We start from the raw sequence: 25,710 nt of genomic DNA on the forward strand, positions 1-25,710 counted from the left end.
TTCTTTCATTCTTCTTTTGAATGTGTCTAGTTCTCGCATTTTATAGATTGGCATTATATTAAACTTTGGAGTGATGTCTTTTGCGCAAATGGCAATGTATCGACTGACTGGTAATAATGCATTGTCTGGATTTCGTATATGTTGGTTGTGTAATGTTACTCGATTTCTTAAATTTGAAGTTTCCCCAATATAATCTTTGGAACAACCATTACATTTCATTGCATAAATTACATTTCTAATGTCGCATGATCCTGAGAATTTTACTTTAAATTCGCGGCCATTCTTGAAATGGTATGTATTTCCTTCTATCATGTGTTTGCACAGGCCGCATTTTAAACTGCTGCATCTTTTTATTTTATTCTTTCTCAGTGTTGAAGAAAATCGTGCCCTGGTCAAAAGTTTTTTCAGATTAGCCGGTTGTCTTTTACTTTTAATTATGTGGATTCTGTCAATAATTCCTTTCATTATTTCATCATTTTGTAAAATTGGTAGATTTTCTTGTATTACTGTGAAAAATTCGGTATTCCTTGGATTATGTGTTGACACGTATGGTATGACTTTCTCGTCCGTCTTTAGTTTTGTCTTCCGTAGTTCGGATTGTTATATATAAAAAATTTGTTTTTTAAAAAAGATTAAAAGCTGAAGACCTCTTAAAACTTAATAGCATGTGATGTGCAACTAGGTTTGACATGTTATGGCATTTTTATGTTTTCTTCAAAACATTTCTTTAAAATGGCAACTGTATACACTTTTCATTACATCACTTTTAATTCATGACACATGATCTTACCATGATATGTTAAATATATAAAGGGAACTTCACTGATTTCCTAAAGCAACATTTAATTTGAATTTCTTACATAGGTCAACTTGATCATTTTAAACAAATAAAATAAGAATAATTGAGAAAATACTCAGAAATAAATTAAAATTGTATCATTCTGGTATTCTTAGCCTGATTTGAGTAAAAACGCGTTGCAATGCTTTTCAATTTCGGGTCACTTTTTTCGCAATCAAAATTTGTATTCTAGAAACACGGAGTGAAAGAATGGTCACATAAGTTATTGATCTAGACCTACATCAAATCGAACATTTATACCGAAAAAAATATTTCCAGTCCCGTCAAACTTTAGTGGAGTCCTGTTAAATATGAACTGATAATAATTGTAAGCAATTTATCTCCGGTAACTGTATGACTCCCCTTATAAAAATAACATAGAATGGTTCACATATATAACCAGTGGCAACGTTGCCTTGCCTTGTTAATCATTCTTCTCATTTTGGACGGTAGTTTGACAGTACGGTCCATGAACAAGCTCAATAAAACCAAGTCTGTAACATTTATGAAATTGCCGTTTTGGACTTTTTGTAGGGATTCTAATTTTCTCTATTTTATCGCCACATCATCGTTGTTTGTGCCGTGTGGAGGCTTTAAAATGTCGTCCCGTACATTCAATCAAAGATGTTCTATTTCCGATCCTTAAAGACCGTTTAACACGTCATTTTGTGTTGGTGGTATTTTTACGTTTTAACTAGTTGCCTTTTTCGTTTTGGTATGTTCCAATATTCCTACTTGAATAATGTTGAAACACCCTTAGGATATGTTGCCTGCTTTTTCAGCTTTGTCTGTTGACGTCTTTTCTTTGACATGCAACCTCTGATTCCCTTTCAAAATTCATTTTTTTAGTTTCGCCCATTGTTTTCTCGTTAGAGACACACGCTTTCTATAAATTGGGGACCATACGCCGCTTTCTATGAAATGACACACAAGTGTCACATTGAATGTTCCATGATAACCGCCGTATGAACACATCCGCGAATGTTTCTTAATTCAAAATGAACAGGCTCAATCAAACCGAGTCTGAAACATTTTCTGAGTTTTTGTAGGGATTCTTATTTTCTCTATTTTACTATAAACTTAATGCTAAATAATAACAGGCTTGAAATGAAAAAAAATATAAGCCATTCTACATTTATTTTTTAATAATATAAATTTTTTAATCCCTTTTCAGATTGTCGTTGTTCTATGCGAACATTTGCAACACAAAACAACTTTGTGCTTTTGCAGAAAGCAATAGGCATAATGGTGAATATCGTTAAAAACAAGGTGAATATTTCGACCCATCGCTCAAAATTACATTTCTTTCCATTTTAAATTGTTTGTCAGAAGATGTTTTTCTCGTTTGTATGGTAATCAAAGTATACATAAATCGTGAATAAAATACAAAAATGTATTACTCAAATCTAAAAAAAATAAAGACACATTTTCGATCTGTATCATCCAAATGGGGAAAAAATGGAATCCCTAAAGCACGTCAAAAACTACAAAAGTAGCTGCTGGCTCAGTTTGAACGGGTGGGTCTTCTCATGGCTGGTACTGAAAAAGTTCAAGTTACCGTCAACACCCCAATCACTCCAAGCAGAGTTTATCATTAAAATTATATACTATGCTCTTCTAAATATTTTAATCACAGAAGATTGTTTATATCTGTGATATTTTAACCGAATATGTTTCATTTAAATGTAAAGAATGAATAAACTTTATACCGGAAGCTGCGTTTCTTATTATAGGTCAAGCGAAATTGGCATTTTCCTCTACAAACCTGTTTTGTTAATGACTACCTATAGTGTGTAGAATTTTAGAAATAACAAATCTTCTTTGAATTGAGATCGCTGCTGGCCCATTTTGAATGAGTCTGCTCATGGCCGGTACTGTAAAAGTACAAGATACATTCTTGTGTGAAGTCAAAACATATTCATTTTATATTTACCATGAGGCTATTATGAGTAATTATAAAAAAAATCTAATTTCAGATTTGACCATTGTCAAAGCAATATCTTTGTATACACGAAAATGGTGAAAGTTTTAATTTCGAAACATATGCAAGTGTTCATACAGGGGTCATCATGGAAAAAAAGAAATAACAACAAAAAAACTGTTAGACTTTTTATTACTTTGGATGAGCTAATTACAAATGTTCAAAGGAACGTGATATATTTCGGACGCAAAATGTACTATAGAGAAAAGTCTAAAGTACATATATGTCAAACCCCGAAAAAACTTTGTTAAGTCTCTGGCAGGACTCAATTCCATGGCGGTTAGAGGCAAGTTGTTGAAATTCAACGGCTTAAACAGCGCGGCAGCAGTCGCCTCATGGTGTTACTTAATTCCTTTAATATATTGAACACTAAGAACAATAAGTTTTAAAGTAAGAGTAAAAATTTTAATCAAATTGATCAAATTAAATATCTTAATTGAATATACATGCATATGAAAGGATCATAGAAAGCAACCCGAGCAATCTTAAAGGTTTAAGCAAGTCATATTAAGCATACAATAAACAAGTATATCAGTATTAACAATGTATGTCCATTGTCAATGTAATAAGCATTTTTTTAACTCATTGCCTAATATCATGTTATAATGCATGTAAGAGTACATGACTTCTTACTCCACTAGTTTACCTAGAATGTCGTCATATGACCTTGAAACTACAATGATAATTCAGATATTGCTTAAGTTTAGCGCGACTTATGTCATAATCATGTATAACAATAACAAATATAAACAATATGTCTTTGATATAAATGTATATGTATATATAAAAAAAAAACTGTTTTTTACTGAAATAGGTCATGTTGCTTATTAATTTGTCACATGATTCTGACTATATAGGAAAAGGGATAAACAACGCACAAACAAATGGCTAAACATGTCTTTTACACATAAACAAACAAAATCATGATGATGACAAGAATACGACAAAACAACCTCTCCGTTAATGTCAAACCCTATGTCAACGTATAATAAACTAGTATATATAAAATGTTCTTAAGCAATTAGTTAAGCGCATGACTGGTTAGTTTGTACCAAATTTTTTAATATTATAATCATTCTTAAGACATAAGGAAGAACATGAATATTAGATCAACGAGATCAAAAGGTAGACAATATATAGAAACTTATTTCCCTCATGTTGCTAAAAGGTTGCCTTTAACAGTTAAGGCATCTCTAAGCTCTAGGAGGTGGGACGGTTTTAATCTCTGATGTTGCTTTAAGTTTAAAACAACCGAGGTTAGCCAAAATAATCTTCCTTGTTTCGGCGCCATATGACGTAAATTATGTTGGTGCGCCGTAAAAAAAACAAAACAAAAACAAAAAAACAAAAAACAAAAACACAACATAACAATAAACATAAACATTGTACATCGCTACATATAGTCGCTCCTGTCCAAGTTCTTTAAACTTTTTATGTCTTACAAGACTCTAATAATTATATAGACAGCTGTTTATATTCACATAGTAGTCTTAAATAGTACGGCACTTATTCAGTCTGATTAAAATGTTTGCTTACATGTTCAGAAACCCTTAATGATTTATTGGTAAGTAAACAATAATATTCTAATCTAGAATATTCATCAAGCTACAATTTTCCTGCATGCATTCATTAAATTTGCCCTGTACTTAAAATAACTTCCTTGTGCGTTTATTTTGGTGTCAAGTGTCTGATCTAATTTGAAAAAAGCGGCGATTCGTCAGTGAAAGACGGATCAATTATAATGGGAAGGCTTTGCAGAAGTTTAGCCCAAAACTGGTTGTCTGTGTACTGGATGTAAACATGCGTATCCATGTAAATTTTTAACTCCTTGCAAATAAGTTTGGTGTCTAATTCCTCTAACACAATTAACACCATATTAATATTTCTGTCTCTCAGAAACCTCATATGAGCTTCACGAAACTCCATGTTACACCACGTGCTTCTCAGGAAATTATTAGAAATGACAAGCAAAGTTGTTTGACTGGATTCAATGGCATCCAGTATATTTTCAGATATTGTTAGACCTGGTTTAAAGTTTTTCTCACCAATACATACACTATATGGTGGATCGTGGTTCTCAAGATAGTCAACAATCTTTTTAATGACATCATCGTCCTCACATGAATGAGGAATGAAGATATCGAATAACAACTTGCGTAGTTTTCTCCTCCGGCAGCAATACTTGCATATATCAAAATGGGATATCATGAAAACTTGTATATATTTAGATTTATAAGACAATATTATAAATACAAGAGCGACAAATATTACTGAGCCAATCACAATAAGTAATTCGTCGGTGTCTGTTAAAGTTTGGCAAATGAACAAATTGTCTGGTACTTCAACTATTGGCTTGTTTTTGCCTGGCCCAGTTGCGCATCTTATGTTATTCTGTCGTAAAATGTGCTTTTTGTTCGAATGCAGCCAAGATTTCATCCAACGTGTATGACAATCACAATTAAATGGATTGCCATCCAAAGCTAAGACCTGACCATTGCTGAAATTAAAGTTTTTAAACGATTTTGGTATCGTTTCAAGTCCATTGTCATTGAATAATAAAGCATCGAAAGAGGTATTTTGTATCATGTCAACAAACGATGTTTCAATGGTTGTAATTGCACACTGAGATACATCAAATTGTGATACATTACCAAGATATGCTCTGGAAGAGACTTTTGTCAATTTGTTAGATTTAATATTGATGTTAATCTTTTCAGCATCTGGACATGTCATTGGAATGTCATTTTCAAAATAATTTCCATCACAGTGAATGGTCACGAGGTCAAGCGCTGCAGTCTTGTTACATATACACTTTTTTGGGCAATTCACATCAACAGAGCAATTAAACTGATTTTTTGGAACTTGGCGTAGCATCATTCCTTCAAGACTTGAAGGAGAACCACATGTCACTGAAAATAAAGGGTTGTCTGGATCCATGTGCCTGAACCTTCTAAGAGCGTCTGCTATAGGGAACATTGCACAATCACAAATAAAAGGGTTAAAACGCACGTCGAACCCGGAGCTCCCCATTCGATATAATTGCAAAGGATTTGTTATATTTAACATTTCGAAGTAATAGTGTATGTTAGCAGTTGTAATATTATTGTGAGTTGCTATAATTCCCACAGTGGTTTTTATTAGCTCGACTTTTCTATGAAAAGGGGAGCTATCCTACTCGCCCCGGCGTCGGCGTCGGCGTCGGCGTCGGCGTTGGCGTCACACCTTGGTTAAGTTTTTCGTACCACCCCATTTTATTTCAGAAGTATTACAAGTATGGCTTTGAAACTTACCATACTTGTTCACCATCATAACCTCCATCTACAGACAAGAGTACATAACTCTGTCAAGGTTTTTGACAGAATTATGGCCCTTTTTTGACTTAGAAAGTGTATTGAGCTTGGTTAAGTTTTTTGTACCACCTCACTTTATTTCAAAACCATTGGAGGTATTGCTTTGAAACTGACCATACTTGTTTACCATCACGACCTTCATCAACAGACAAGAGGACATAACTCTGTCAAGGTTTTTGACAGAATTATGCCCCTTTTTGACTTAGAAAATACATTGAATATGGGTAAAATCCACTTATTGCCTTAACCCTTTGAGATATTGCTTTGAAACTTTTAATGCTATTTCACATCATTACCCCCATCTGTACGCAAGAGAAGGTAACTCTGTCAAGGATTTGTTTTAAAAATTAAGGCCTTTTATCGACTTAGAATCTTGGTTAAGTTTTTAGTACCAGTCCACTTTTTGACTGAACTGTTTGAGATATTAATTTGAAAGTTGGAATACTTGTTTACAATCATGATTCCCAAACATGTCCAGGAGAAGGTAATTCTGTCAAAGATTTTATTTGAATTATGGCCCTTAACTGTCAATGTTTTGTATTATAGGCAAGCACTAAAAAAGTTTTTTTTTCTTTCTTACCAGCCCTCTTTTGACTTAAACATTTCAAACTTTGCTGCAGTGTTCAAGGGTATCACACAATTCAGTAAAATAATTCTTCACTAAATATCTTAATGCTCATGGCCATTGTTCACTTTAAAAATACAGAGATTCTTGTATTGCCTTTTACTGCAAAAACTTTTTTTATTGGCAAGCAATAAAAAAGTCGAGCGCGCTGTCTTACGGACAGCTCTTGTTGTAAAATCTTGTATCGTTATATTCGCTGAATTAGTTATTCCTGTAATAAAATTTCGCGAAGCATTAACTGTTAGCCTCACATTGTCAGACAGTTTCAGTCGACTAAGCAAACTAAAATCTAAAACTGTGAGACTATTATTAACTAAATATATGTATCTTATACTCTTCATTCTTACACTAAATGTTCCATTTTCCACAAATTTTAACTTATTATTTCCAAGGTAAAGATATTGAAGGGATTGTAAGCAATCAAGATCCCCTTTTCGTAAGGTCTCGATGTCATTATTGTCTAGAGAAAGATATGTTAGTTGTTGACAAATGCCTTCGATTCCTTCAAATGTAACTTCCGTTATATCGTTGTTTGATAAATCTAAATGCACAAGATATCTCAATATGTTTAAATACTTTGGAATATTACTCAAATGACTATTCCATAGCATCAATCGCTCAGTGTATTTATGGGTCTTTAAACAGTCTTTAATTTGTTCATCAGTAACACCATTTTCTATTTTCAATGTCGGCGAACTTTTATGATAGCTACATTCAAATGCTTCATACAATGTCTTCTCAATGATAGTCAAATCATTTGCTCCGGAACACCTCATGAACAAAAGAAGTGTTACTAAGATGACCATGGCCATTTTGTTCATGTTTGAATGCTCATACTTTTTCCAACATCAAATTATTCACTTCTTTAGTTATATATATATGCATTACACACCTGGAATATGGTGTGCTTCAAGATGATCAGGTTTGAATGCTCATCTGTTGTCCAGCATCAAATTATTCACTGATGATGCTGATTCTCTTTTGTTCATGTTTGAATGCTCATAATTTTTCCAACATCAAATTATTCACTTCTTTAGTTATATATATATATGCATTACACACCTCGAATATGGTGTGCTTCAAGATGATCAGGTTTGAATGCTCATCTTTTATCCAACATAAAGTTATTCACTGATGATCCTTTTTGGCTGTACATGCATCCCGCACCTCGACTGTGGTGTACTTCAATTACATTTACCTTCCTGAAATCAAATAAAGCTGTTTGTACAACCTTTGCAAGAGGAGTTGATGAGTTTGTATAAATATTCGTCATTTGGTGAACAATTAAGCCCATGCAATAATATGCCTAGCCTCTCCGTGTTGCGATTAATAGTTATGTATTATAATAAACATAGTGGGATGATTCGTTCTGGCAAAACTTCAACGATATAATAAAGGGTGTTTTACATTTGGGGTATGAATGTGCTGTTAAGCCGTAACAAGTATCATTTAATCCCATACAAATGAATAATGCTATTTAATTTACAAAATTCGTCATTCAATGATTGACATGTGATCTAACAATAAATAAAGTGTTTTGCCATATAACCCTGTCTTTCGGATCAGTTTACATTACAATTGTTACAAACGCCCGTGCAATATTATTTATCCTGTCAATATCTTTAAAACCTAATTCGTGATTTGTATCAGCAAAATTTGGAAAAGTTACAAATAAACAAACGTTGTGTTTGAACTAAATAAAACGTTGAATTAACCATTATGTCAAGTAAGTGCAAATGCACATAAAACAGGTATGATATACAAATAGATATTTAAATTTATACAATATTGTATTTCTTAAACAAAACAAGAGAAAGCATATAAATAAAGAAAATTATTTCATAAAAAAAGAATAATTATAAAAACACAAAATCAATAACAGTACATACGAAACATTTTAAAGATTAATCCAATTCCGTTTTATTGTTCTTTTAAACCAGCACTAGGGGTTAGTTTAAGTTCACTAACCTAAAGGTAAATCACGATATTGTGATTTATGAAAATCGTGACACGCAATGTGTCAATATTTACTGCTAGTTACGTTTAAATAACTTTTAATTGAATGTAGGCTTTCAAGTATTAATAGATCGATCAAATAATTTACATGAACGCAAAAAATAAATAAATAAAATAAATAAATAAATAAAATAAGATAAAAAAATAATAATAAAAATACTAATGGTATATTACTATATAACAAAAATAGATTAAACATACCTTTTTATTAGCTACTGTTCCATGAAAGACTAAAAACTGAATGAAACAAAATCATTATGCAACGGAATAACTGTTTGTATAATGGAACCTATTTTAATCTGTGCTACCACTGAGCATATGTTAATGGATATACTGAACTTCCTTGTCGAATACTTGAACCTGTTATTTTAAAAGTGTTATTTAAGTGTCCTTGTAATTATACACTTTATCGTTACTTTATTTTGCTTTAAGTAGTAGTGTAGCAGTTATACAATTATCCGTGAGAAAGTATCTGCGTTTAATAAAGATAAAAATCATCAAATATGGTTTAAGTTTACACGATTGTGTCTAATTCTTTTGTTACAGTGCAGACTAAAAGTATCAAATAACTTTTTCCAAACATTACATTATATTAGGGAAAGGCTTCAGGGTGATTCAGGGATTTTGAACATTCATCTTTAACAATGAATGGTTTTGTGAATTTTTAGGGCACTCCATTTAACATATTTAGCGTAGTAAAGGTCAATACAGTATTATTATAGGTGTTCGTTCAGGGTATAATATGAAAATGTATCCATTCAAAATAAATATTTTTATCCTTGTATATCGTTTTTTTATATATAACAATCAGGCTTATCATGCTTTGCTCTGTGATTATCAAGAATTGCATTTTAAATCGCGCATCTGTTCATTGATCAAATTAACATTATGCATGTATCTAAAACTAAAATGTCATTTACCTGTCCAAAATAGTTTTACCTTGTGCACTTTCCAGTTTTTGTTTGGTGTCCCGCCGGACATCTTGCCGGTGACCCCATGCTGCTACGCCGTGTGAGAATTGCGTTTATTAAACGCCGCCCTTCCTTGTTTATCTTGCGTTTCATACTTTGATGTATCAGTACAGCTTTAAAAAGGTTATACAAATAACATAATCTTCACTGCTCACTATCATTTCATTTGTTTCGCGAAATAGAAAGTCTTTATTCTTTTATGGAAAAGGGTAAATATAGCTCTGCAATACATTTCTGAAAAAGATATTTGCCCTTTGAAACATTTGTAACGACAGGAAATGATAACTAAAATCGCATGGTTTATCTGAATAGAGTTGTTTGCGAGGCAATATCTCGCACGATCCTAGCATCAGCTTAAGCGGTATTCCATCTAAAGGAATCACTGACCCATGAAGACAAGAAGGTTCATGATTTATAATTTCAAATATTGCTATGACAATGTTTTTTAACCATAAAAATGTCTTTAATTATACGTTCTGGGTAATAAAGTTTAAGGATGACAATATCCATTACTATACAAGTACAAATTCACTATACCGGACATGGTTGGGACCGGTCAATAATTCCTTCCGATAAGCCAGAAATTAAGGCATGGACGTTCATATCTTACTTATAAAGATTGATGTAGAGGGCGGGACCGGGGGGTGTAATTGTTGGAATAATTGTTGCTCTTTATATAGCAACGGATACATCCAAAATAGTTATAATATATTATGAATTTACATGAAATATTGCCAGGCAACATGCCATGGACATAGTGCCATTGAGTCAATTCAGAGAAGTAAAGATATAAATAGTAAAATAATAAAAAAATGAAAAGGTTGCTAAGACAAAGCTCTTAAGTCTTTAAAATTCACCACTCAACGATCGTAATAAAAGGAAATTACATATTTAAGATTTTCTAATTTCAAACATGAGTCGCAGTAAATTAGACAGTAAATAATTTATAAGTTGCATTTGTCCAATTAAATTGCAATGATTTTAAAAATATGATAAGATAAAGATCAAAATAAGCAATTTGTAAATATGTAGAATATTTTGCCGTTTTGGACTTTTTGTAGGGATTCTAAGTTTCTCTATTTTATCGCCACATCATCGTTGTTTGTGCCGAGTGGAGGCTTTAAAATGTTGCCCCGTACATTCAATCAAGGAAGTTCTATTTCCGATCCTTAAAGATCGTTCAACACGCCATTTTTGTGTTGATGGTATTTTTAAGTTTTAACTAGATGGCTTTTTCGTTTTGGTATGTTCCAATATTCCTAAATGAATAATGTTGAAACACCCTTAGAATATGTTGCCTGCTTTTTCAGCTTTGTCTGTTGACGTCTTTTGTGTGACATGCAACCTCTGATTCCCTTCCAAAATTCCGCCCATTGTTTTCTCGTAAGAGACACACGCTTTCTATAACTTGGGGACCATACGCCGCTTTTCATGAAATGACACACAAGTGTCACATTGAATGTTCCATGATAACCGCCGTATGAACACATCCGCGAATGTTTCTTAATTCAAAATGAACTGGCTCAATCAAACCGAGCTTGAAACATTTTCTGAGTTTTTGTAGGGATTCTTATTTTCTCTATTTTACTATATCTGTAATATACCATGTCTGTATTGCCACGGTATGTATCCTGATCACCAAAACTTAATGCTAAATAATAACAGGCTTGAAATGAAAAAAGGTATAAGCCATTCTACATTTATTTTTTAATAACATAGATTTTTAAATCCCTTTTTAGATTGTCGTTGTTCTATGCGAACATTTGTAATACAAAACAACTTTGTGCTTTTGCAGAAAGCAATTGCATAATGGTGAATATCGTTAAAAAACAAGGTGAATATTTCGACCCATCGCTCAAAATTACATTTCTTTCCATTTTAAATTCTTTGTCAGAAGATGTTTTTCTCGTTTGTATGGTAATCAAAGTATACATAAATCGTGAATAAAATACAAAAATGTATTACTCAAATCTAAAAAAAATAAAGACACATTTTCGATCTGTATCATCCAAATGGGAAAAAAATGGAATCCCTAAAGCACGTCAAAAACTACAAAAGTAGCTGCTGGCTCTTCTCATGGCTGGTACTGAAAAAGTTCTAGTTACCGTCAACACCCCAATCACTCCAAGCAGAGTTTATCATTAAAATTATATACTATGCTCTTCTAAATATTTTAATCACAGAAGATTGTTTATATCTGTGATATTTTAACCGAATATGTCTCATTTAAAAGTAAAGAATGAATAAACTTTATACCGGAAGCTGCGTTTCCTATTATAGGTCAAGCTAAATTGGCATTTTCCTCTAGTGTGTAGAATTTTAGAAATAACAAATCTTCTTTGAATTGAGATCGCTGCTGGCCCATTTTGAATGAGCCTGCTCATGGCCGGTACTGTAAAAGTACAAGATACATTCTTGAAATGACTAAGCTTCTTTGTGTGAAGTCAAAACATATTCATTTTATATTTACAATGAGGCTGTTATGAGTAATTATAAAAAATCTAATTTCAGATTTGACCATTGTCAAAGCAATATCTTTGTATACACGAAAATGGTGAAAGTTTTAATTTCGAAACATATTCAAGTGTTCATACAGGGGTCATCATGGAAAAAAAAGAAATAACAACAAAAAATCTGTTAGACTTTTTATTACTTTGGATGAGCTAATTACAAATGTTCAAAGGAACGTGATATATTTCGGACGCAAAATGTACCATAGATAAACGTTTAAAGTACCATATATGTCAAACCCCGTAAAACTTTGTTAAGTCTCTGGCAGGACTCAATCCAATGGCGGTTAGAGGCAAGTTGTTGAAATTCAACGGCTCAAATAGCAAGCCAACAGACGCCTCATAGTGTAACTTAATTCCCTTAAATATATTGGACATTAAGAACAACAATAAGTTTTAAAGTAGAAATTTTTTAATAAAATTAAATCAATCAAATTACATATCTGAATATAATATACATGCAGATAATAAGATCATAGAAAAACAACCCAAGCAATCTTAAATGTCTTAGCAAGTCAATTTAAGCATAAAATAAAGACGTCAATCAATATTAGCAATTTATTTGCATTTTCAATGTAATGAGCATTTTTTCCACTCATTGCTTAATATCATGCTGTTATGCATGTAAGAGTGTATGACTTCTTCCTCCGCAAGATAACCTAGAATGTTGTCATATGCGATAACTAAAACATTTGCTTAAGTTTAGCCCGACGTTGAAACTTATGTCATAATTGTGTACATCAATAACAAATAACAAAATGTCTTTGATTAACAATCAAACTGTTTTTGCTGAAATAGTTCATGTTGCATAATTAATTTGTCACATGATTCTGACTATATATGAAAGGGATTAACAACACACAAACAAATGGCTAAACATGTCTTTTACACATATGATAAAAGGAATACGAAAAACACATCTCTGGTAATGTTAAACCCTATGTAATCGTATTATAAACATTGGTGTTACATAATTAACTAGTATATGAAAAATGTTATTAAGCAATTAGTTAAGCTCATGTGTGGTTAGATTTTACCAAATGTTTTAATATTATAATCATCTTAAGATATAAGGAAACCAGGAGGAAACATGAACAATAGATCAACGAGATCAACAGGTAGATAATATAAAGAAACATACTTCTCTCATTTGGCTAAAGGGTTGCCTTAAACAGTTAAGGCATCTCTTAGCTCTAGGAGGTTGGACGGTTCTAATCTCTGATGTTGCTTTAATTTTAAAGCAACCGAGGTTAGCCAAAATCATCTTCCTTGATTCGGCGTCATATGTTGGTGCGCCGTTAAAAACAATATAAAGCATAACAAGAAACATATTCATTTTACATAGCTACATTTAGTCGCTCCTGTCCGTTCTAATTTCCTAAACCCATTTATGTCTTACAAGACTGTAATAATTACATAGACAGCTGTTTATATTCACATCATAATCTTAATTGGTACGGCACTTATTCAGTCTGATTGAATTTTACTTGCATGTTTAGCAAACCTATCACTTTAATGATTCATTGGTAACAATGATATTATCACCTAGAATATTCACCAAGTTATCGTTTTCCTGTATTCATTTAATTTGCCCTGTACTAAGTGTCTGATTTTTCTAATTTGAAAAAAGCGGCGATTCGTCAGTAAAAGACGGAGGATCAGTTATAATGGGAAGGCTTTGCAAAAGTTTGGCCCAAAACTGGTTGTCTGTGTACTGGATGTAAACATGCGTATCCATATAAATTTTTAACTCCTTGCAAATAAGTTTGGTGTCTAATTCCTCTAACACAATTAACACCATATTAATATTCCTGTCTCTCAGAAACCTCATGTGAGCTTCACGAAACTCCATGTTACACCACGTGCTTCTCAGGAAATTATTAGAAATGACAAGCAAAGTTGTTTGACTGGATTCAATGGCATCCAGTATATTTTCAGATATTGTTAGACCTGGTTTAAAGTTTTTCTCACCAATACATACACTATATGGTGGATCGTGGTTCTCAAGATAGTCAACAATCTTTTTAATAACATCATCGTCCTCACATGAATGAGGAATGAAGATATCGAATGACAACTTGCGTAGTTTTCTCCTTCGGCAGCAATACTTGCATATATCAAAATGGGATATCATGAACACTTGTATATTCTTAGATTTATAAAACAATATTATAAATATAAGAGCGACAAATATTACTGACCCAATCACAATAAGTAATTCGTCGGTGTCTGTTAAAGTTTGGCAAATAAACAAATTGTCTGGTACTTCAATTATTGGTTTGTTTTTGCCTGGCCCAGTTGCGCATCTGATGTTATTCTGTCGTAAAATGTGCTTTTTGTTCGAATGCAGCCAAGATTTCATCCAACGTGTATGGCAATCACAATTAAATGGATTGCCATCCAAAGCTAAGACCTGACCATTGCTGAAATTAAAGTTTTTAAACGATTTTGGTATCGTTTCAAGTCCATTGTCATTGAATAATAAAGCATCGAAAGAGGTATTTTGTATCATGTCAACAAACGATGTTTCAATGGTTGTAATTGCACACTGAGATACATCAAATTGTGAAACATTACTAAGATATGCTCTGGAAGAGACTTTTGTCAATTTGTTAGATTTAATATTGATGTTAATCTTTCCAGCAACTGGACATGTCATTGGAATGTTATTTTTAAAATAATTTCCATCACAGTGGATGGTCACGAGGTCAAGCGCTGCTGTTTTGCTACATATACACTTATTTGGGCAATTTACCTCAACAGAGCAATTAAACTGATTTTTTGGAACTTTGCGTAGCATCATTCCTTCAAGACTTGAAGGAGTTCCACATGTCACTGAAAATAAAGGGTTGTCTGGATCCATGTACCTGAACCTTCTAAGAGCGTCTGCTAAAGGAAACATTGCACAGTCACAAATAAAAGGGTTAAAACGCACGTCGAACCCGGAGTTCCCCATTCGATATAATTGAAAAGGATTTGTAATATTTAACATTTCGAAGTAATAGTGTATGTTAACAGTTGTGATATTATTGTGAGTTGCTACAATAAACACAGACGTTTTTGATGTAAAATTTTGTATCGTTATATTCGCTGAATTAGTGATTCCTGTAATAAAATTTCGCGAAGCATTAACTGTTAGCCTCACATCGTCAGACAGTTTCAGCCGACTTAGCAAACTAAAATCTAAAACAGTGAGACTATTATTAACTAAATATATGTATCTTATACTCTTCATTCTTACACTGAATGTTCCATTTTCCACAAATTTTAACTTATTATTTCCAAGGTAAAGATATTGAAGGGATTGTAAGCAATCAAGATCCCCTTTTCGTAAGGCCTCGATGTCATTATTGTCTAGTGAAAGATATGTTAGTTGTTGACAAATGTCTTCGATTCCTTCAAATGCTACTTCCGTTATATCGTTGTTTGATAAATCTAAATGCACAAGATATCTCAATATGTTTAAATACTTTGGAATATTACTCAAATGACTATTCCATAGCATCAATCGCTCAGTGAATTTATGGGTCTTTAAACATTCTTTAATTTGTTCATCAGTAACACCATTTTCTATTTTCAATGTCGGCGAACTGTTATCATAGCTGCATTCAAATGCTTCATACAATGTCTTCTCAATGATAGCCAAATCATTTGCTCCGGAACACCTCATGAACAAAAGAAGTGTTACTAAAATGACCATGGCCATTTTTTTTAGGTTTGAATGCTCATCTGTTGTCCAACATCAAATTAATTACTGATGATGCTGATTCTCTTTAGTTATATGTATGCATTACACACCTCGAATATGGTGTGCTTTAAGATGATCAGGTTTGAATGCTCATCTTTTATCCCACATAAAGTTATTCACTGATGATCCTCTTTGGCTGTTTATGCATCCAGCACCTCGACTGTGGTGTACTTCAATTACATTTACCTTCCTGAAATCAAATAAAGCTGTTTGTACAACCTCTGCAAGAGGAGTTTATGAGTTTGTATAAATATACGTCATTTGGCGAACAATTGAGCCCATGCAATAATATGCCTAGCACTTTCCCGTGTTGCGATTAATAGTTATGTATAAAGACATAGTGTGACGATTCGTTCTGGGAAAACTTCAACGATGTAATAAAGGGTGTTTTACATTACGGGTATGAATGTGATGTTAAGCCGTAACAAGTATCATTTATTCCCATACAAATGAATAATGCTATTTTAGAAAATTCGTCATTCAATGATTGACATGCGATCTAACAATAAATAAAGTTTTTCTTTGCCATATAACCCTGTCTTGCGGATCAGTTTACATTACAAATGTTACAAACGCCCGTGCAATATTATTTATCCTGTCAATATCTTTGAAAACTAATCCGTGATTTGTATCAGCAAAATTTGGAAAAGTTACAAATAAACAAACGTTGTGTTTGAACTAAATAAAACGTTGAATTAACCATTATGTCACGTAATTGCAAATGTACATAAAACGCACTTGATATACAAAAAGATATTTAAATGTATACAATATTGTATTTCTTAAACAAAACAAGAGAAAGCATATAAATAAAGAAAATAATCTCATAAAAAAGAACAATTATAAAAACACAAAATTAATAACAATACATACGAAACATTTTAAAGATTAATCCATTTCCGTTTTAGTTTTCTTATAAACCAGCACTAGGGGCTAGTTTAAGTTCTCTTATAAAGGTAAATCACGATATAGTTATTTATGAAAATCGTGACACGCAATGTACCAATGTTTACTGTTAGTTCCGTTTCAATAACTTTGAATTGAATATTGGCTTTCAAGTATTAATATATCGATCAAAAATATACATTAATGAAAAAAAAATATTGAATAGTAAAAAATAATAATTATAAATTAAATAATGGTATATAACAATATACCAAAAATTGATTAAACATACCTTTTTATTAGCTGTTATACCACAAAAGACTAAAACTGAGTGAAAGAAAAATAAAAAAGCATTCAAATATCTATTTGCATAATGGAATATATTTTTATCTGTGCTTTGATAACCACTGAACAGATGTTAATTGAAAGACTGAACTTCCTTGTCGAATACTTGAACCTGTTATTAATCAAATACGGTGTACATTTACACAACTGTGTCTCATTCTTTTGGTACGATGCAGACTGAAAGTATCAAATAATGTTTCAAACAATTAGATAATATAAGCGAAGACTTAGGGATGATTTAGGGATTTTGAACATTCATCTTAAACAATGAATAGTTTTGTGGATAGACGGCACTCCATTTAACAAATTTATCGCAGTAAAGGTCAAAACAATATTAAATAAATATTGGTTTTCATTCAGGGTATAATATGACAATGTATCCATTCAAATAAAGATATTTTTTCTTGTTGTAGATCGTCCTACTTTTTAAATTACAATCAGGCTTATCATGAGTTGTTCTGTGACAATAAAGGATCGTTTATAAATCATGCGTGTGTTCGCCCATAAAAACATTAAATCTAGAGTTAAAATCTAAGTTTTTTTTCCCACAGTGTCTTTGCCTTGTGCCCTTTTCTGTTTTTGTTTTTTTTTGTTTTTTTGTTAAGATATTCTTGCCGGTGGACCTGTGCTGCAAGACCGTGTTGGGGTTTTGCTTATTGAACGACGCCTGTCCTTGTTGGTCTTGCTTTTCATATTTTCATGTATCAGTACAGCTTTAAAAAAAGATTATACATTGTTATACAAACATAGTTTTTTCAATTTTTCGATTTCACTAGTTTCGCGATATAGACATTCTTTATTCCTTCTGTATGGGAAATGGTAAATAAGCTCTTCTATATATTTCTGAAAGAGATGTAGGCCCTTTGAAACATTTAGAACGAAATGAAATGATAAGTAAAAATCGCATGATTAATCTGATTAGGGATGTTTGTGAGGGATAATTAAAAGTGCAATATCTCGCACGATCCTAGCATCAGCTGCGATAAACCATCTACAGATATCACTGACCCAAAAGACAAGAAGATTCAAATGTTACTGTAAAAATGCATTTTAACCATAAAAATGTCTTAAATTATACGTCCCGGGTAATTATTTCTTAGGTTGACAATATCCATTATAATACAAGTATAAATTCACTATACCGGACATGGTCGGGACCGGACAATATTTCCTTCTGATTAGCGAGGATTCTTATCTTACTTATAAAGACTGATGGAGAGAGGACGGTACGGGGGAGGAGTAATGCAAATTATTGGTTACCTGTTTATTTTGTTCTTAAATCCTTACTTTAACTTGATATCAATGTTTTATTCATAGCTATTGTAAAATAGTAAAAACACATATATTTATATGTACTATATAACATTTATTTTAGAAAATAAAAGGATAATACACCCCACGGTTAGCCAAAAATTATCTTTGATATTCCTGTTTCGGCGCCATATGTCAAAATTGTGTTGGTGCGCCGTACAACCAAACTAACTATTAGAAAATAAACAAACTTTATGTACTATCGCCATGGGAGCAGTGAACGTGCGTTTCTTTGTTTGTATTGTTTTTATGCCGATTGCAGCCTTCAATCGGCTACTAACCCAAAATGATTTCTAAATCAATGATGAGAGACACTCATGTCCGCCTCGTAATTTTGCTGCATCTCAGCAACAAAATAATTACTGTATTACAAAAGTCTTATATTACAAATTGTTCATTAATTTAACTTTGTGCTTATTGCAAAATAATTTTTTTTACTGTGGGAAATGAAATTTTATGCAAATGATTTTTTAAAATAATCATATATATATAATATATATATATATATATATATATATATATATATATATATATATATATATATATATATATATATATATATATATATTTCAGCCATTTGAATATTTCAAACTTTAGAAGAGCACTCGACGACAAAGTATTCGACACATTTTTGAAAAGTTTTGAAATAACATAAAAAACAACATCAAAAAACGGTATTGAAAGTTGTTTTGAAATGTGAATATCTACACAAAACAAATAAAAATGGAGCAAACAAGAATCCCTAAAGAAAGCCCAAAACGGCAAAATTGAAAATGTTGCAGCTCGGTTTTATTGAGCTAGTTCATGCCTATTAAGCTACAAATGACGTCAAATGTTAGATTAATATTATTAATATTTCTCCGCGAATTATTATGGATCACAATAATGTTTTTGGTATAATATTATGTTCTGTTTATTCAAAAAAAGTGTTTGTTTTTCAATGGCATATAGTTCATGATCAAGTCAACCAAGGTGAGTGCAAAATTTCAAGAATTAGTAATAAGCATTTTGTTGGATGTTTCATGTTTATTTAAACAAGGAAAATTGTCATGAAAGTGTAATTTTATGTTTAAAGTATTTCAATTTCCGTACTTATGTCTGAGGGGTGTCCTTTTTAAGGGTTGAGGCATCAAAACTGCATACAACGCTTACACTTGCGTGATTGTAAGAAGTGACCTTATAGGTTTGGTTCACCGTACCGAAATCTATGCATCTCTAAGCTCCGTCAGGTTAGGTGGTTTGACCCCTGACGTTGCTTTGAAATTTGAAGTCCCCAGCCACCTTTTCAATTTCGGCGCAAGATAACCTAAATGTGTTGGTTCCCCATAGCATTTTACTTACACTTAATAAATAAAGTAAGGACCGTTTAATAGGATGCATAATTTAGAAAAAAAATCCTGTCGAACAAATTAAATCATTTACACAGTTAAAGTATGCCTTATGTTTATATTAATTTATCTTCATTGTATTTCTTATATTCATACGAAATAACGCAATGTTTTTTTCTCCTCTTACATTAATCGTCCTAATAGAGAAAGATAAAGGATGAAATATTTCCTTCAACTCATGCTTCTGTCATATTCGATTTTCCGAACCTAATAACTAAATGGAAAATCGGTATAATTGTATTGGTGGAGTTTATATGATAGACCATTCAATTCAATAGAAAATAAAAAGGACGCAAAGAATCATTTAAAGATATCCATTACAAAGTTATAACCTGTTTTTGTCGTTTAGTCAACAAAGATTTGCTTATTGTGATGCACGTGTTAGTCATTGAATGCAAAATAAATAATTGCAAGAGTGATTTTAGATCTTATTTTAAAAACAACCCAAAGAACTTTAAAAATGAATCAAGTAGGTTTTATGGTGGGTTTTATATGATAGACCATTCAATTCGATAGAAAATAAAAAGAATGGTGGGTTTTATATGATAGACCATTCAATTCAATAGAAAATAAAAAAAGACAAGATAATTTAACTTTTCACGCACTTTAATCAATATGCGAACTTGATTTATGTACTACTTCATTTCTTTATTTATTTTCTTTCTTTCTTTATTTTTCTAAATCAAAAGGTAGAAATAGAGTCAAATAACTTGTTACACGGATCATTTGAAGTTTTTTCTCTTGTGTGTTTTTATTATAAAATGATGACATTCAATTTTTTATTTTAGGAATATAATTGTGATGGAATGACATATAAAATGAAAGTCACTCTGGAAACAATAAAAAGTTTCTGGAGTGAAATTGCTGGATGCTTACAATAACACGACAAGTCATTTCCTGGGATAATTCAAACTTTGATTATTTACATAAAAATGAATGAACGGTAAGGAATTAATGATTATTATTAACATGATTTCCCCTTACTTATTTTAAGTGTGACTTTGATATTCAAAACAACATCACAAACATCATGATATAATAGATCCAATGTTATTGGAAACTCTTAAGTGTCAATTTTGACAGGCAAAGTGGCCATCAGCTTTTCAAATAAAAATGATTAAGTTATGATTAAGTTATGATTAAGTTATGAATGAAATGTGTCGTCGATTAAATATACAAACAATGAGGTAACCTTTTGATACCTCAAACATACCGGTCCGCTCTCTATATGTAAATTATTAGTAACTAGGGCTGGGTATTGATCAGACATTTCCGATACAGACCAACGATACACGATACGTATTGACGATACAGTACAATAATGCTTCATTGATAGGATGTATTTATTAGTAGTATATATCATTAATAATCTGGCCAAATATTGTTGTTTTCTTATTTCTGAAGATTTTAACTTTGTTACTGATGCTGTATAATATGTTAATATATATATATTTAATAATAAAAAAATAAAAAGTCAGATAATTCTTTTGTTTTATTAACTTTTTAAGTGATCAAGGTAATGTTTCAAAGTTTGAAAAAATACAAGATTTAGGTTAATACAGTTATAGCAAAAGACTTTTAGTGTTTTTTAGTTTGCTCAGTTTGCAATTACAAAAGCCATATACTATGGCATGGTCATATTTTTCTTAAGAAAAACTAAACTGTCCACAAGATCAGGTTTCAAGCATGACCTTGTTGCTGACACAATGTCACCACTTGTGCTAAAAACACGCTCAGAGGCAACAGATGTTGCTTGCACGCAGAAGTAGGTCTGAGCAAGAAGGCTAAGATCAGGATATTCAGGGTGTACCTTCCAAAATTCTAATGGGTTAGCATTCATAGGTAGTTGCTTAGCCTTTCTGTAAGTATCTATCTGTTTTAATACTCTTTGTTGAAGTGATAATGCAGGCTCCTCCTTGATCACTTGGACATCATCATCAAATAAACACTCTAAGGCAGTCTTCTTATGTATCTCTGTCTTATCATCCATAGAGTTGATTTTTGGCCCCTCCTCACAGGTTGTAGTAGCATCAGAAGGCAATTCTGGCAAAGGAGGTAGATTACTATCAGCTACAGGTAGACCTGGCTCTTGCTTTACAGTTACTTGTTTACCCACAACTGTTGTCAACAAAATAGTTTTTTCTAAAACTCTGTTCCATGTGTCATCATTTACACAAGCCTTATTCTTGGTTCTTGGATCCAAGGCACTGGCCTCCTCCAGAAACACAAGCAACTGTGGATCAGTATATCTTGTTGCTAGATCAGTGCCAACTGCTGCCTTCAGGGATTTGGTGAATGGTTCATCATCAGAATTTACTGTAAAGTGTTTACGAAGTCTTTCTAATAATGGAAGAATAAGACCAACAGTTGGTGACTTTTCTTCAGACAAGGCTAAAGTAGCAGTAACCATAACCTCCATGATCTTTACAAAAACTTCACAAATATTGATTTCAGAGTCTGAAAGGTTAGTAACAATGTTTGCCTTAGCACTCACGTTTTTTAATCGTTCATCCAGCAATGTAGCAAGAATAGCAGGTCGTTGTTCAAGAAATCGTTGAAGCATATTATATGTGGAATTCCACCGAGTCTTACAATCCATAATCAGTTTATGATTTGGTAAGCCAAGACCAGACTGCTTCTGCTTTAAAAATTCTGTTCCAATACAACTTTTGTGAAAAAAGGTAACCACAGACCTTATTTTGCCTAAAACCTTTCCTAAAGCTGTTACATTAAGGGCTTTGTTGGAAGCAAGGTTTAATGTATGGGCGAAACATCCCAGCTTAAGATCAACGCCAGAAACCCTGATTGCTGCCGTCATATTGGATGCATTATCAACAGTGACAACTTTAACCTTATCCATAATATGCCACTTTAATAGAGCTGTTTTGAGTTCAAGACCAACATTTTCTCCAGTGTGGCTTCCATGAAAATGTTCAGTTTGCAGGACTTTTGACTGCAAATTCCAATCTTTAAGGTAGTGACAAGTGATGGTTAAGTACGAATCCGCAGACCTTGATGTCCATGCATCCGATGTCAAACCAACTGCAAGGGCTTGATTAAGTTCACTTTGAAGTGCTGATTTCTCTTTCTCCAACAGATTAGGTATCAGCTTCTCTGCCAATGTGTGCCGATTTGGAGGTTGGTACCTGGGCTCCAAGGCAAATAACATTTTTCTAAATGGTTGGCTTTCGATGGTACTGAAAGGGCGCAGGTCCTGAATGAGATAATATACTACAGAGTTTGTAATCTCATTTGACTTTGCAAATGGAAATTTTGCTTGTTGAGATATTGTCCATGGAATCGCTGATACTGATGAGGATGAGCAGCTGCTGCTTGCACTTGCAGTAACTGTATCAGAAACCTTTCCTGAAAAAATATGGAAAAATTCATTAAGTTTGATGTGTCTGTCACAAAAAAAATTAAACAATTTTGATGAAGTTTATTCTTAAAATAATTCATATCCTTCTTGTTCAAACAGCTTTTGAGTCTATTATAGCATGGCAAAGGAACCTTTATTACTTTAATTGTGAAACTTTTCTGAAATAAACATGATGGCCTTGTTTTGACAATATGAAACAAAACAATTATTTAAAAAAGGATTAGATATCATTATACAAATAATTTTCATGCAAACATATGTACACACACGTTTCTGCAAAATATCTTTATTTATTATGGCAGGTGCCTATGACTGTTCTAAGTTTATAGATTTTAATTATAAAATCAATTCTATTAAATTTGAGATATATGGTATATAGAACGGTGACAATTCTTTAAAACATCAAATTTTTCATTCTTAAACGGTAAAATAAAAATAGAAATATCACGTTTTAATTTTGTAGACTTCATTTGATCGAGAGCTAAATCCGTAACCTCCCGGGAAACGGTGTTTAGCTAGGTCACAAAAGGTCAATATCTCGGTCACATTTATTTAGCTACTTTCATATTGGAAAATCAATAAATTTGTAAGATATACGTGTATACTATATACAATTCGTGTGTTGGATTAAATTACAAGTTACTGTTTGGTCTAATAAAAACACCGCAAACCTGAAGGTAACTTTTTCTCCAATGCGTTAGATTGAATGGCTGGATCAATTTTGTGATGCCTCCTCAGATGAGTTGACATATTAGTTGTGCCGCCAGAACTTGCCACTTCGGCCTTGCAAATATTACAGAGGGCCTTTTTATCGTTGACTTTGGCGAAAAATGCCCACACTTTTGACTTTCTCGCTGACATTTTACTTGTTAAACACTAATAAACAGACGATAATTTTAATGTAAAGTCATCATGATCGTTAGTTACGCATTTTTATTAGGTTGTCTCCCTTTGTATCGGTATAGCTAAAACCCGGTAACCGTACCGTATTGAAAAAGAGAAAATCGATAAATACCGATTTACCGGTATATTGATCCAGCCCTATTAGTAACCCAATCTTCTATTTTTCGAAAAGAACGTCACTGCGCGCTGTGAATAGCACTCGGAACGCTCTTTTGAAAAAGGCTTCACAGTGGTACTGAGCACTTTTCTTAGGTTATGATATTACTGAAATACTTAGTTTGAGGTAATTTTTCCGCAATTAAAATATTTTTTCTAGAAACACGGATCGACCAAAAGGTTTGAAATTATGCGCACAAGATATTGCCTTAGACGTACAGGAAACATATTATATATACCAAAAATTTAGTTCCAGTCATACAAAAAAATCTCATTGAAGTTTCATCAATCAATTGTAAGCAATTTATCTCCGGTAACTATGACTTCCCCTAAAAATAATAATGTAATAATAATAAACATTAATATAACAAATATACATGTTTATACCATAAGTTACTGTATAAAGGTGCAAAGTTGAAGAAATAACCCTCATACAGAGTACAAAACATTTTCAGTATATACACAGCTATAAACTCCGGAAGGGAAATCAGTTGCTGTTGTGTTTCCATTTGTAATTACATGTACATTGGTTCAATCTCAAAACGTATAGCACACAAATACGATCTGAGTATCCATATCTTTCTATTATAAGTGCCCAAACTAATCTATGCACCAAATTCCAATTTGATATTTTTAGGCCTTTAGAAATCACTGGAGTCATTCAAAATATACTTTTTATTTGCTGTAAATGTTCGACATGGAATAAAGTTGAATGTATTTTAATTATCTGTTATTGCCCGTTTTTAATTATTGCCTCACCCTTGTTTCTACGAGTTGTCGTGTTTTTAGGGGTTTTTGTATTGTACTCGTTTATGTGATTACTCGTACTTCATTAAATTGCAGCGTGTATATTTATATTAATGAAAAACAATAAGGATAGCATCGATTGAGATTGTAAACACTGATTATTCCCCTTACACAGCTATCTATCAAATGCTATTAAATGCTACTTACAAGAGATAAACTTGTTTGCATGTTTTACCTAAACCAGAAAATAATTATAACTCCAATTTTAAACAAAACATATAGTCCACTTGAAGCTCAGAACCATTGTTGTTCTTTATATAGCAACGAATACATCCAAAATAGTTATAATATATTATGAATTTACATGAAATATTGCCAGGCAATTAACATGCCATAACATAGTGCCATTGACTCAATTCAGAGAAGCTCAAAATTTGATGCACAAGAAAAAAATAGTAAAACATTGTTGAAAAGGTTGCTAAGACACTCTCTATCCTTTAATTCGTGACTCAACGATCAAAATAAAAGGAAAGTACATATTTAAGATTTTCTAATTT

At 32.3% G+C, this 25,710-nt stretch overlaps 3 protein-coding genes across 3 annotated transcripts; all 3 read right to left on the minus strand.

Moving 5' to 3' along the window:
• Positions 1–2,941: 2,941 nt before the first annotated feature.
• Positions 2,942–5,952, minus strand: LOC132720376 (protein toll-like). The gene has a single exon (XM_060704505.1). It carries the CDS (start codon positions 5,883–5,885, stop codon positions 4,512–4,514), a length of 1,374 nt encoding a protein of 457 aa, XP_060560488.1. The 5' UTR covers positions 5,886–5,952; the 3' UTR covers positions 2,942–4,511.
• A 7,285-nt stretch (positions 5,953–13,237) lies between these two features.
• Positions 13,238–17,324, minus strand: LOC132720377 (protein toll-like). Its single transcript, XM_060704506.1, has 2 exons — positions 17,217–17,324; positions 13,238–16,229 (listed from the first exon to the last, which is right to left on the minus strand). Exon 2 carries the CDS (start codon positions 15,995–15,997, stop codon positions 13,907–13,909), a length of 2,091 nt encoding a protein of 696 aa, XP_060560489.1. The 5' UTR covers positions 15,998–16,229; positions 17,217–17,324; the 3' UTR covers positions 13,238–13,906.
• A 4,268-nt stretch (positions 17,325–21,592) lies between these two features.
• On the minus strand, positions 21,593–24,208 carry LOC132720378 (E3 SUMO-protein ligase ZBED1-like). Its single transcript, XM_060704507.1, has 2 exons — positions 24,019–24,208; positions 21,593–23,334 (listed from the first exon to the last, which is right to left on the minus strand). The coding sequence occupies exons 1-2, from the start codon at positions 24,206–24,208 to the stop codon at positions 21,593–21,595; spliced, it is 1,932 nt and encodes a 643-aa protein (XP_060560490.1).
• Between the last annotated feature and the right edge of the window lie 1,502 nt (positions 24,209–25,710).

This window comes from Ruditapes philippinarum, unplaced genomic scaffold (assembly GCF_026571515.1).
Source record: "Ruditapes philippinarum isolate M1 unplaced genomic scaffold, ASM2657151v2 ctg8145_1_1_1_1, whole genome shotgun sequence".
NCBI lineage: Eukaryota > Metazoa > Mollusca > Bivalvia > Venerida > Veneridae > Ruditapes > Ruditapes philippinarum.

Excerpts from the sequence above, each read along its gene's own strand:
- LOC132720378 (XM_060704507.1), bottom strand. The coding sequence starts at position 24,208 with ATGTCAGCGAGAAAGTCAAAAGTGTGGGCATTTTTCGCCAAAGTCAAC. Across the intron at positions 23,335-24,018 it reads GGAGAAAAAGTTACCTTCAG|GAAAGGTTTCTGATACAGTT; the intron begins GTTTGCGGTGTT and ends ATATTTTTTCAG.
- LOC132720376 (XM_060704505.1), bottom strand. The coding sequence starts at position 5,885 with ATGTTAAATATAACAAATCCTTTGCAATTATATCGAATGGGGAGCTCC.
- LOC132720377 (XM_060704506.1), bottom strand. The coding sequence starts at position 15,997 with ATGGCCATGGTCATTTTAGTAACACTTCTTTTGTTCATGAGGTGTTCC.